This window comes from Rhipicephalus sanguineus, chromosome 5 (genome assembly GCF_013339695.2).
Source record: "Rhipicephalus sanguineus isolate Rsan-2018 chromosome 5, BIME_Rsan_1.4, whole genome shotgun sequence".
NCBI classification, from domain to species: Eukaryota; Metazoa; Arthropoda; class Arachnida; order Ixodida; family Ixodidae; genus Rhipicephalus; species Rhipicephalus sanguineus.
In genome coordinates, this window is record NC_051180.1 from 58077529 (window position 1) to 58091931 (window position 14403).

The 14403-nt window shown below is 44.2% G+C and overlaps 1 protein-coding gene across 1 annotated transcript in view; it reads left to right on the forward strand.

The window, feature by feature from the left end:
• The window catches only part of LOC119393670 (uncharacterized), an 81752-nt gene extending 69131 nt beyond the window's left edge, over positions 1-12621 (forward strand). The window contains exons 20-23 of the mRNA XM_037660787.2: positions 5093-5217; positions 6951-7042; positions 10828-10972; positions 12436-12621. Coding sequence (XP_037516715.1) covers positions 5093-5217; positions 6951-7042; positions 10828-10972; positions 12436-12478 — 405 coding nt within the window. The 3' untranslated portion in view covers positions 12479-12621. The remainder of the gene's footprint in view (positions 1-5092; positions 5218-6950; positions 7043-10827; positions 10973-12435) is intronic.
• Positions 12622-14403: the final 1782 nt, after the last annotated feature.

Below are 14403 nucleotides of genomic sequence, written 5' to 3' on the forward strand. Positions count from 1 at the left end.
AGCGTGCAGTAGGCTTAAAGTAGCGCTGTGCTGCACGCGTGTCCGGGCAGATAGCTGAAGATACTTATTGTGATAAGGTTGTCGGCGATAAGTCATGCTGACGCGTTCGTCGGTGGCCACCGCCTAGCCTTCGTTCTTTCCCGATGCTTACGTGCAAAGGCGTCGCCGCAATCGCACGGAAGTCGGAATCGGTGATCGACCGATCTCCGCACTTCTAGAAAAGACGGAAAACCTTTGGCGGCACATTGTGGCGTCGAGATTTTCAGCGGTGACGTAAAATTTTATGGCACAAAAAGTTATCTCGGGCGCAGGGTACGCACTAACCGGTAGGCATAGGGCGAACCACTACGGCTTAAGCGGTCAGCGAATGCATTGGGCTCTATGGGGCTCGGTCGGGAATTCGTCGCAACTACGTTTTAACCGTTAGTACGTTTAAAGCGGGTACGTATTAACAAGATTTGACTGTAGACGCCATTTTTGCAATACGGATCAAAAGTATGTTGACTAATCTTACTCGGAGCACACTTCGTGATGTATCATATGGGAACGGTCCTGCAGTTGCGACATATCATACGATATGTCGCAACTATGATACGATACGAGTTGTGACGTAACAGCGAGGTTCCCAATACATTAGATCCTATGGGAGCTATGCCGGGACCGGTGGAAAACGACTTAGCTGCCAGAAAAAATGCAGCAGTGAGGAGCGTAACAGCGGGGTTCTACTGTATTTCCTTTTTTTTTTTTTTTGTGGGTTAGAGACTTGTTCATGTGGGCAGTTCATGTGAACAACAAGAACAGAGATCTGTCCCCTCGCCCTGTTCTTATCTTTACTTCTCCACAATTAAAGGGACACTAAAGGCAAACGACAATTTATGTCAGAGTGAAAGCTCAATGTATGACAACGTCTAAAACAGCAATATTATCAACAGCAGTGCCCTACTTACTGAGAAATTAATCTAAATGTATCGCACGATGAACGCCACGAGCGGCACATTTTGGAAATGATCCCGATGACGTGAGAGAGTTTGGCTACAATTAATCACTCGTAATCAAACTACAGTCAAACCTCGTTAATACGTACCTGCTTTAAGCATACTAACGATTAAAACGTAGTTGCGACAAACCCCCGACCGAGTTTCATAGAGCCTAATGCATTCGCTGGCGCCGTAGTGCTTCGCCCTACGCCTACCGGTTAGTGCGTACCCTGCGTACTGCTATAACTTTTTGCGCCATAAGATTTTACTGCGGCGCTGAACTTCCCGACGCCACAGTGTGCCACCAAAGGTTTTCCGTCTTTTCTAGATGTGCGTAAATCGGTCGATCACTGATGCCGACTTCCGCGCGATTGCGGCGACATCTTTGCGTGTAAGCATCGGGAAAGAACGAAGGTGAGGTGGCGGCCACCGACGAACGAGCCAGCATGACTTATCACTGACAACCTTATCACAATAAACATCTTCAGATATCTGCTCGGGCATGCGTGCGACGCAGCACTACTTTAAGCCTACTGCACGCTTTTAATAGGCGACAACCTGAACACGCTGGGCCGCCGATCGGTGCCATCTCGTGCGGGGCTGTGTTCAAGCACGCGCCGCTATGTAGAAACGAAAGCAGCTCGCTGTTGAGGAGTTGAGCATTGCTGGTCGCAGGCGACGAGAAACCTCTTTGCATTGACGCTATCACGCTAAACGCACGCGTATGGTACAGCAAGCATAGCGCTGTTGTAACCATGCTGCACGCTTTTATTGGGTGACCACCCAAACGCGTTCTAGCGGTCCTGTCCGCTGCCAGGACCGCTTGAGTGTCGCGGAGTGCGCATCACTTGCAGGAAGTTCATCATCGCCGCGTTAACCAAACAAGCTACTCGCCGCAAGCGAAGTGGGTACGAAGAACTCTCCCACGACAAATGCGCGCGTGCGGTACAGCAAGCGGCCCGGCAGTGACGCCGTGAGCCGAGAAGGCAACGCGCTGCACGCAACTAGCCAGGAGACGATCGGCTCCACGCAGCCGTACCGCGTTTCACTGGAACTGCGTCAGTTTTCGTTTAGGAGCAGATCGCGGTTAGACGCATGCACATATACCACGGAAAGAAGACACTGTCCGTTCTGTCGCTACGTCGGTCACTGCGTATACCGGACAATGTAATATAGTCGCGAAATGCTCCTTGGCGTCGCCACCGCGTGCTATCGGACGGTCGCGCGAGAGTACCAGAATCTTTTCTCCACTTTGGCAAAAAGAAAGAAAAGGCTTTGCAATGGGTACTTTAGGCAATATTTGCTGTGGCACTGTATTTATTTCTTTGCTGGCGGCGATGGCGTACGCGAGGGAATGCCAATTTTTACTTGGTGGTTAATGCGTACTACCGTTTTGTGCATAGTTATGCGGCGTTCCCGGCAGGTTTGCATTAACAAGGTTCCACTGTATTCGATTCTTCAAATACCGAAACTTCGTAAAACAGTGGGACGACCCACATTTTACGACGAATTGGCTTGGTCCCGGTGAACCCCCATAAAAATAATGTATTAAAAGCCTCTGTTATACAACGAAATTTTACGCCGACCCTACATCATACAACTCTTTCACACCACCCAAGAAAAAAAATATCTTCTTTTGCACCCACGCCCCTAGCTTGAAAGAGAGTGTGAGACAGGGAGAGAACGGCTTCATAGAATGGAGAATTTATTCTCCTGGCAGTTCATGTTCGTCTGTGATCCAGTTTGCCTTGATTGCAGACGAACATAGTTCCAAGATCGCTTCTAGATATGCCTTGATCAAGGGAGTATCCCATCGCCATTACCTAGGAGGCAAGCTCGATCTATATAGAGAAGTCGACAAACTCATCTTCGAGATCCAGATATTTTCACGCATTCAGCCTGTGGAAACTTCTCCTGGTCGTCATGCAACTGAAGGTCTCTTCCCTTTGTTTGCAGCACTCGCAGTCACAGGCCTCGAGCAGGCAAAAATGGTGCGACGCAGCTATCATCAGCGTGCAAAAAAATTTCAACTTGACGTGAGCGTTTATAGTCACCAACTGCACTTCACAAGGAAACACAAAGGAACAAATACGACGCGCACAGTTCAGTCGCGCACGGAATCATCCTTCGCAAACTTGCAACAAAACGTGCTCCGTCACCATTATATGATGGCGATGACACTGTATCTGACTCTTCTGATGGGAGGCTGTTGCCAACGCGGTTTCGTTTTTAAGCACAGGCAATTATCGGACTCGTTTTGTAAAGATGTGCGTTAGATTCGATTTTTGTTTAAGTTGAGATTAACGATTCACTCACACCTCCTACAATTAAACGGTTAGGTGTCATTTTCTAAAACAATGTAATCTACCTTTCCTGGTGAAGTGCAGGGTCGTTTCGCGAGCTTATTCAGTCAGTCTGTGCCCGTTTTCTGGGGGGCAAGACTTAGCATCACCGCCCATATTGTTAGTTTTTCGATTATACGATGGTTCTGCATGGTCCCCTCCAAGTCGTATAATCGGGGTTCTGATTACCTACCTGACGGGAATGTCTCGTAACTACGCGCTAAACTGTAGCACGCATTAACCATTGAGTATGAATTTGCATCTGACGTGCGCCGCTGATACCAACAAAGAAACAGATGCAGTGTCCCCAAAAATTTCGCATGAAAAAAGTCCTCTCTCGCACGAACATCCGATAGCATGCAGTTGCGATGCCAAGGAGCATTTCAAAACTAATACTGGGTCCAGTACCCACAACTTCCCACTAGCCGGTAGGCATAGGATGAGCCGGTCAGCGAATACATTAGGATCGATGAGACTCGACCGGGCATCTGTTGCAACTACGTTTTAACCGCTAGTACGTTTAAAGCGGGTGGGTGTTAACGTGGTGCTATATAGTCGTTGCTCGATAATTTGATCCCTCCAACAGCTTCGGGGCACGGCGTCTAGAGGATATTCAAAGGAAGCTGATATTTCTGCTCAACTTTTAAAATCACGTGCTAGTTCGGCAACTTAAAATAGAACACATATAATAGTACAGAAATTTACACAACTGTGGCTCTCCCCTCCCCCATTTTGCAAGTAAAGCAAACAAATCAAAACCGACACTCACCACCGCATCCTACAAATAAAATTATATATTGTATGAAAACTCATAAAAGTCAAGGCCTGTGCAAATAAAATTAATATTCGATATTCGGCAGTTTTGATTCGATTCGGTATTCGATTTGAAAGCTACTATTTGGCATTCGCACACCCCTAGTTACCATGCGATGGGGTATGTTAGCATAGTGCAATGGGTGGTTATCGGTTATTGAAACTCTGCCTGTACACATGATCTTGAACAAAAAACAGGGATGCATCGTGGTAATGGATCATTCGTAACGCTGTGCTAAAATTTTAGTTCTGACTGTTCAAGCGGGAATGCTCCAAATATACCAGGTGTGATGTGCGAAAACGTCTGATGCATAAATTCCACAAAGATGTTTAGAGGGGGCTGTGTAAACATGCAAGTTGATTGGTCCATTCACTAGGTCTGAAGTTGCAGGTAACATTTATTACTGTAATTGTACCCCTTGACCTTTTCACAAAGCTTAGCCATGATGTGGCTAAGCTTGCCGCATGTTGAAGTGTGAAATTAAAAAAAAAATGCACGTACTCTGTATAAAGAAAAATTACTCAATTTACATTGGAGCATTGTTCCAGATATGACACGGCATTAGGTAATTCTGAGGCTGGCACGTTTCGAAGATAAAAAAATCTTGGCCTATATTTATTGAAATACTATTGAAATACTATTTATTGAAATACTAATAACCACATACAGCATAGAAATATGTTATTTCTGATATTTGTCAACCACATATTTTTGTTATGTGCTGTGATAGACACATTCTGACATATCCGAGTTTGCTATATTGTAGCTCGGCTGTATTTTCGAGTACAATTTTTCACTGGATTGCACCCAAGTTTGTGCCATACTCGCCACTATGTGCAATGCATCTTATAGCTCTATTCATTCCAATTTTTCTTGATGTGTTCCTTACCAATGCGCATTTTTCTTGTGTGCTTTGCTGCGCATACTGTTCTGTGTTGAGAAAGACATTGATTGTGCAGACGGTGTCGTTGACCTATGAGTTTGGAGCCATCGACGCGCAGCTGTGTGCTGGAGGTCAGGTTGGCACGCTGTCTGTCATCCGGGTGCTGTTCGGCTTTGAAGCGCTGCGGCAGGCAGCGAAAAGGCAAGTCTCTTATTTAATTCACAAGCATTCTGTAGCTTGGTCCCTGGGAAAAAGTATGAGCGTGTGTGTTAGCAACAGCATGGCTAGCTAACCAGAAACTGTTGGCGCAGAAGGAAGGTAGGCCACTACACTAGCCCCAAGACTACTGTCTTGGCCTAGCATACTTGCTGGCATACCAGCAGTGGTTAGTGTTTGTTAATGTTTGCTAGTGTTAACTAAATGATGGCTAATGGTGGCTAAACAATGATTCATGTCTGATGGTGATGGCTAAATGGCGGTTCTTGCCATTGGACTTTTGCTCACTATGCTACGAGGGTCAATCAAATAACTCCGTGCCACTAGTGTGCAAATGTCAGAATTGAAAAATAATTGTGCAATACCTTCAGTAGATCAAGTCATAATTTAAATCTGATGTGGTTACAGTTTGCTGCTGCACTTCGATTTCTATCCAACAATCCAATCTGACCATGGGAGTGATGCAGGTTGCACTGTGAAGAATGCCTATTAAATCAAATGGTGTCTTGTTCACACCTTTATTTGTACAAATGAGTTTATTCCTTTAAAGGGACACTAAAGAGCAAAGCGATTTTTCTCATATTAGTAAAGTACCCTTTCAAGACACCAAAAACACCACGCTTTCTGCGAGACTACGCTTAGTAAGCGAGAAAACACACAGAAACAAAATGTGGTTGGCGACGCCACCTTGAAGTTTCCGCACCATTCGCCATTACGTCACATGTTTTGACGGCGCCTATTAGGGACTACATAGTTTCTAATCGGTAAAAATGAAGTACATTGTCCTCTGAGGGGGCCATAAACTTAACATACCAAGTTCGGGGTAATTTTGTTGAGTCAATAGCGCCAAAATACGATAAATACACTTTGAAATCTGCGACTTCACGTGGGGCGATTTCGGCGTGAAATTTAAAAATGAAACTTTGAACTAGATTTTCTCCTCTATTAATAAACCTATGATGGCGAAATTAAGGACATTAGAGTCCTCAGAGCACAATTTATCAATCTAAACCGATTCATTGTTTCTCTTTAGTGTCCCTTTAACTGGGCTTGTGCAAATATTTAAGCACTTAAAATATTCGCACGTATATTACAGTATTCGAATTCGTTTCGACTCGTATTTAACTTATTGAAATTATTGAAATGAACAAATAGACATATATAAACCCCCTGTAAAGGTGGTTTCACTGCAGTGGAAAGGTGCTGTACCGTGAATACACCTATCCAGGGAAAATGCGTACTGCCACAAAGCCACACCTTACGGTTAAATTAACATATTACCCTCACATCGATATAGGAAATTTTAAAGTGTAACATATTTTACAGTTTATCACTTGCGTTCTACCGAAACCCTAATCCTGCTACTATTCAAAGTTGCTTCCACTTCCCTTTGAACCAAAAAGAATGACATTTGCTCATGCCTTGTTTCAACTTCAAAAAATATTGTGCAGGTTAGTTTGGTCACGACAAATATGCTCATTTTTCTTTATAATATGTGATAATTATACTATTCGAGTTCGCTTCGAAATGATTCGACCAAATTACTGTTCACTTCAAACCTAAAATTTACTCTTCACTCATGCCTACTTTTAAGTGTTTTTGCTATGGGTAGCACTAGCAGCCCAAATATTATGAATATATATATGAATGTATATAGATCGTTTGTCACAGTCTGGTTTATTATAGACTCAAGTTTATGTATGAACTTGTCATTGTAGGGTGTTTTCGAAGTCCTCTGGATGCAAGCGACATCCGTCAGAAATGATGTTGCCCTTCCTCGCATCTTTTGAGAATGAGGGCAAAATAGAGGGTAAGTACATTGCAACTTAAATAGTAGTTAACATTAAGATTGCTGCTTGTTGCTGAGAAAGAAGGCTGGCCTCCCTGAAAATTAATATTTTCTTCCTTTATGTTAATTCTTATTGCAACTATGTCTGACTAGGTCTTGCTTCATAGGAACGAAAATTTGGGTGAGTTCATGCATGTGCAAGGAACTGCAGTGTATTTTACTGTGGGCAAACGTAATCATCACAATGTCAAAGATGAAATGAAGATATACCTTCATTATATTCTACACATAAATTAAGCTTACACACCAACATTGGCTAAGGAAAATTTGCAATCAAGTCTATGCAAAACAATGCGTAAATGTGATGCCTCCTGATCAATCAGCAAGGTGTTTGTTTGATAGCCCATCAGATTCTTGCCCGGTTAATATTGCATGGCCTATGCTGAATTGCAAAACGTGAGCATCGCACCATTTTTAATGCTCATTCATGCTGTCAGTATGGTCGCAAGGGATCGGTCTTATAGCATACTGGTGATGGGTCATCCAAACTAAGCAGTTATCCGAAACACGCATGTGTGTCCAGTTTCTTTTGCTGCTTATAAGACATTTTATTTTACAGAACATTCATAGGCTCTGAGCAAACAGATACTTATTCTTTTGTCTGTCTCGCCGGTATTGTCCTAGGTCTTCTTGCATTTTCAGTTTTATTGCGGGCAGTAGGATACTTGTCAAAATGAAGCATGGCCAACGAAAATTTATATTTACTTCTCTATACAGTAAAACCTCGGTGATACGATCACGGCTCGTACGAATTTCGGGGTGATACGAATTTTTCTGTGGTCCCGGCCAAGGCCCATTAGCCTGCAATGTATTGGAGTACGGTTGTTACGAACTGATTTTCACCTCACGACGTTTGATACGAACGTACGCTAATGCACAGTATACGAACAGGTGCTGCCCGCGCTGTCGCGAAAGACGCGGCAGTCGCGGCGGGTGCGGGCATGCGCGCTGCGCGACTGTCAACAGTGCGTCGTTGCCTCTGAGATAGTGTGCGCGAATCTTGGATGCCTTTATGCACCTTCGCGTTTAGATTACGGATGGCGTTGACATTGCGTTTCTTTCTTTCTTTATTTTTTCCAAGCGTTAACGCGCGCTGCTGTGCTCGAGGCAGCAGCGTCTTTGTTCTGTGTAAACACGTGCCTGCCACATCGATGCAAGCCATGTCCTCGCAATCAGACGTTCTATGAAACAAGACTGAAACTTAGGCTGCGGGTCTATCATGAAGTCCCATGAAAGGTGGACGACCCCGAGACGAAGCGGATGGTCTCTGCGAAGGAGCTAGGCCCCACAACGTACGCGCACACGTCAACTCTCCGATTTGCACGGGAGACTCCCGAATTTTGAGCAAACCTCCCGATTGTGTGGGCACGGCCGCAAATCTCCCGAAAAGCACCCCCAAAACCACCGCGATAAGAAAGTAACAGCGACAAAGGACAGCGATTATAAAATTTTCTGGCTTCATCTATCGCTTGCAAAGCGCTTCTTAAAGTCACTTTCGCCGCTGTACTCTAATATTATGCAGGAAAGCGTAGTAAGATTAGGCAGGATGATCTACCAGCGGTCACGGGTCACAACACATCTGGTTCATTAACTACACAAGCGCGCACGCACCATATATTTACGAGTACAAGTATGATCGTTGACGTCTAAAAACTTTACTGGCAATAATTTAGAGCTGTTCATAACGTCGGTGCGGCCCTTTAGAAACACTAAATCAAAACGTATGCCAACTTTATTTTGTCGCATACTAACTTTCCATTCTTTCTGGTGATACGAATTTTGGGTGATACGAATATTTTTGGCAACCCCGCGAGATTCGTATCAGCGAGGTTTTACTGTAGCTAATTATTAATTATATCAATGTGCATTATATTGGGTTTAAATCTAACATCATGGTGTTGCGTAGAGTAAAATCTATGTAACTTGACTTGACAATCACTTCGAACTGCTCAGTTGGTCCCGACAAGATTTATGTATTTGAATAAGAAAAAATCGTGGATTTAAAACCGTACAGTGACTATTTCAAATGAAACTTCTCGTGCCTATGGCTCATCTTTTAGGAAAAAGCTGCATTGTATTGTTTATTGCTTCAATGTATCTTCAAAAAACTTTGAGGTGATGCAACTACTCTTTTATAAGAGACACTGATATAAGAGACACGTGGGGTATAAGAGACACTAGCGTGCTACATGAAAGTAAGGGTTGATAGGAAAATGCATAACTTAGTACCCTGCTTATAAGAGACGCCTCGTATAACAGGCAAGAATTTCTCCCCCATGCGTGCCTCTTATAAAGGGGTTCAACTCCAACACTAGATGCACAGTAAGAGAACACATATGAAGTTACTGGCCATCTTGGCTCTCCTGGCCTTTGCACTAGTGATGCAGAACTATTGATGGTACTATCGATACTATCGATAGCTGAATCACTATCGAACTATCGATGGTGAAAAATACTATCGATAGCGCTATCAATAGTAAAAAAAATTGGTGCTACTATCGATAGTATAAAATCAACAGCGCCGACTCACTGCAGAATAAACTTGGTTCCCCATGCGCGTGGTACATAGTGGAGCCGGAGGAGCAGGCTGAAGGGCAAGAAAGTTGACATCATTGCGTTCTTCACCAGAGTTCTTTGCTGACACATGATCATAAAGTCAAACTGTTCAGTTGTAGCGGAAAGGAAGCCTTTACATTTGGTGGGACTGCGCGGCTTCAAATTGATATTGCATTTTATGATTTCAAAATAGTTAATTGTAAGGTGTAACTGGTTGCTTTTGGGTACGAATTTATTGATGGATATATTCTGCCATTTTCACTGCGGAAACACATAATTTCTCTGCCAAAAATTGCTCATAAAATAAGCGAAGCTGGTAGTAGGCTATCGCAAATATTTTGACATTATGGCCGGCCAGCAACTGCGTCATTATTCACACCACTATCGATAGTATTGTCAGGTGGTTGTGACAGTGAAGAATGCTGCAGCAACACTGGCAAATACAGAGCTCTTTATTTGGGCGAACTTGTGCCCAGAAAATCAAAACTCAAAATACAAGCGATATATGCTGCGCACTGATGGCGGGGGCAGTCGTCAGTCGTTGAGTAATCTGATAATCGGTAGAACGTGTCGTCCTTTATACATCAGTCATCAAACCTTCCAGCGTTATCGCTGGTGCTCGCGTAAGCTCTCGAATATACTTTACTATTCGCGTTCGGCGCATAATCTTGACAGAATGATCTCAAACAATTGTGAAGCTTCTCAAACATTACGGCGCGGTCTGCGTCAAACGTTGCGAACAGTCTTTGTGGATGAAACCTGAATACGTCAAAACAAAGCGATAAAGACGCGTGGCCGTAATATCGCTATAGTAATATTAACGATGGTACTACCGATTGCACCATCGATAGTTTGTCAATAGTAGCACTAACGATAGTTTGTTTACACTATCGATAGTTTCAAAAAACTATCGATAGTCAATTTACCGATAATTCTGCACCACTACATTGCACGTACCTCAGATTACCTGCAAGATAACGAGCACCAGCCACTCGTCCTCTTAGCCGTTACAATCACTGCCATCGCTGCACGGAGCATGCACGACCTGATTGCATGTGCTCCACCCCTACATCATTCTTGTCTGGCATGCCAATCGTGAGCTGATGATTGACTAAGCTTAACATAAACGCCCTTAATTTAATGAGCTCACCATTGTTCTATGCTTTTTTTTTCTTGTTTGCAAACACCAGAGGTTAGTGTATCGGGAAGCGTGGTGGAGCAGGTCTTCATGAGAACAGTCTCCCAGGCAGTCGTTGCGGTCATCGCCAGCGGTGGTGCTGCAGCAGCACTCATACAGTCATCTACTGCGGCATCCTTCGCGCCTCTCGAAGACCTGTGAGTTGCTGTTTCCTATCACATGACTCCTAGCCCTAGCACCACTCTAGTAGTTTATTTGTCCGCATAATCTGTGAAAGAACTGCTTCAGTGTTGCAATTTAGATCATTACAGACTTCTTGACAGGTTGACATAGCTGAAATGTCGAAGCATACTACAGTAAAATCTCGTTAATTCGACCCCCGTTAATTCGGAATTTCGGTTAATTCGGACGCGGCATCTGGTCCCGGCCAAAATGTGCATTGTTCTATGGCTGAGAACTCTCATTAATTCGGACAGATTCGACCGCGCTTCGGTTAATTCGAACTCCCGACCGAGGTCGGGTCGAGACGGGGAAGCAGCAGCGGATACCGCCACGGCCGCGGTTCGGATATAATTCGGATTCGCAGCCGAAATCGACGGCGCATCAACAATTTCGAGATCGAATCATGGCCTCCGAGATTTAAAACGAGGTAACGAGATCGGATTATGGCCTCCGAGATTTAAAACGAGCTTTGCATCTCGGAGGCACATACACAATGAAAGGCAGTGCATCGCTACTGTCATCAGCAACAGGCAACATGGCGACGGTCCGTCCGCGTTATCAACGCTACAGTTACGGTCCCTAGAATATCGGACCGTACTAGCCACTGTATCAACGCGATCAGCCAGCCATGAGTGGTGGATGATAAGAATAGCATAGAATATGGCATAAGGCATCGTTCCGCGATAGCACCCCTGGTGTTCCGCAACGTGCGCGGTGAAGCGTTGTGCAGGCCTGGCGTTCCGGACTTTCCGCACTCCTTTCTACGTACGAGCCGTGCAACATTTTCAACACTGACGAGACAGCGCCTGACAAGACGATCGTGTTTAAGGGGGACCCGTGCGTCGGCGGGAAACGGAGAAAAGAGCGGGTGACGGTTCTTCTGGCTACGAGCATGACCGGCACAGAGTAGTTGCCGCTGCCGGTGATAGGAAAGGCTGCGAAGCCAAGATGTTTGAAGAACATTAAGCAGCTGCCTGTCGACTACCGCTTTAATAGAAAGGCTTGGATGACCTGGCTGCGTCAGCTAGACCGCCGCTTTGCGGCACAGTGTGCGCGGACCTTCAGGAACTTAGCAAAATTGTGATTTCCTTGCACGTTGCCTCCGCGAAGCAAACCGCGATCACCGACTTCTTTAAGAAATAAAAGTCTGGTGGTGGCGGAAACATTTTTCTAGTGTTTTGATCGTACTCGCGATAATTCGAACCCTCGGTTAATTCGGACATTCTCTCTGGTCCCGTGAAGTCCGAATTAACGGGGTTTTACGTACTATGTATTTCATAGCCCACTTCAGCGCCGGATATCTAGAAAGTTTGTGCTAGTCTTGGCGATTTGTACTAAGGAACTGTAGCTGTCCTACTGCAATAGAATGTAATTATAGTGTAGATTACACTGTGCCTGCAGGTGATGCTTTCAACATGTGTGATTTTGTTTTTTCCAGAACCTTTCTAAGCAGACTCAGCCTGTCCGAACTCGCAGAGTGAAGTGTTTCGCTGGAGGCCAGAGCAAGCCTCTGCCCTGCAACCTGAAATGGGTTTGCCAACATTTTAATGCATTTGTACACATTCAGCCAACCAACAGCTGATTAAACCAAAACTGGTTCTGTGGTGCTTTTCTTCTTCAAGCACTTTGGTGGTTGTTGCAAGAGTGTGTATGTAAAGTTTGGACTTTTGTACCCATTGAACGTAAATAATTTGGTAAATAATGTGGAGTTGTTTATGAAGGTATGAAACCAGCAGGCAACAATGAAAAATAATGTTACATGTATGATTTAACAAACATGCATAGAAACAGTCGGCGGTAGGATTAGCCTAATAAGGTGTGCAAATATTCGAAATTTCGAATATTTTTTTAATAGTGTTTGCTATTCAATTCGATTCGCACTGGAATTTAACTATTCGAACTTCCCAAAGACAAATACAGTCAATGTCACACTGAAAGTGAATATGCTTCACCTCATTACAAACATGTATTGCGGCAAAGCTGCCTTTCAAGCTCCGTTACGGTCGAACTTAGCTAAGACACAACGTCCGTTTGGAAGAGATCCCTAGATTTTCAATATGCTTCACCTCATCACACCCCCGTATTGCGGCAAAGCTGCCTTTCAAGCTCCACTGCGGTCGCAAGTGTATTAACACAAGAAAACGCTGGTTCCAACATGGAGATGAAAGATGTGGCAGAGGTGGGGGGCTCAGTTAATGCTGTTTCAGACCTGAAATTTGGGCAGGAAGTCCGAAAAATCCGACGCCGAAGCTTTTTAGCATCCAAAATTTCAGATGTTATTATTATATATCGATGTCTACGAGGCAGATTTGGAACTCCGGACTTGAAGGGAGCACACCCTTGTCCGCCACATCAGTTAGGCTTCCACAGAAGTTGAAAGCGGAGGAGAGGCTGGGGAAATGGCATCTTTGCCCATCACATGTAAAGTGTTGTCAGCAGCACTTTGGTTGCACCAAATCATGTACATAAATACAATTCGGCCTCTACATTGCGCTTCAACCTAGCGAAAAGAACCACTTTCATATTGCTAGCTCATAAGAATATCCGTAGGAATCTTCTCTAACTTTTTTTTCTGCAATTTTGCTTCAAAGTATTCACAAATATTTGGTTCGATTCGCACTCACACTTCAGTATTCGAATTCGCTTCGCACCCATAATTTTGCTATTCGCACAGCTCTGCCTAATAGCGCTAATAGTACTTCAAATGGCGAGCACTATTTCTTACTGCTTGCTGCTATAGAAACTGAATAAAAACATGCATGTGACAATATCTATAGTTACTGTGGGTTGTTACGACATCTTTGGCTACAGCACTACTGAATAACACCCTAAAAGTTTGAAATGTTGTAGGGTTATTACGATTATATTTGCAGTCAACTTGGGTTATGTTGTGGGCATTGGTAAAGCCCTTGTACACACAAAGAAAAGCATGCTCGCAAAAGGACCACTGACAGTGTCAGGGCCAATGCCTATAGTCGCAAAACTTTCGTTCCGCAATAAGTGCAAGGCGGTCGCCACGGCAACCGTCTCGTTCAGTGCCAGTCACTGCATGAGAAGGTACACGAAGACTGACGATGAAAGAAGAATAATATAGTGAATGCGGAGTTGGATTCTGCGTTCATGTTCATTATGATTTTTATTTTATATTTTATTGACGATGCCCCTAAGGGCCCTAGGGGTGGATACAATTCATGCTACTATAGTTTAAAACCACAAATGTTACATTGTATATGTTCCTTTCCTCATGGACATTTGAGGTGTCCACTGAGAAAGGAAGCTTGGCATGAGGAGGTGATGTGAGCGGGGCCCTATTACGCTATCACGTTCCACTCTTGTAGGTAAAGCTTGAAGGGGTACTGACACGAAAATTTTCATTTGTCGTTTTCTTCTGTCAAATGAAAGACCA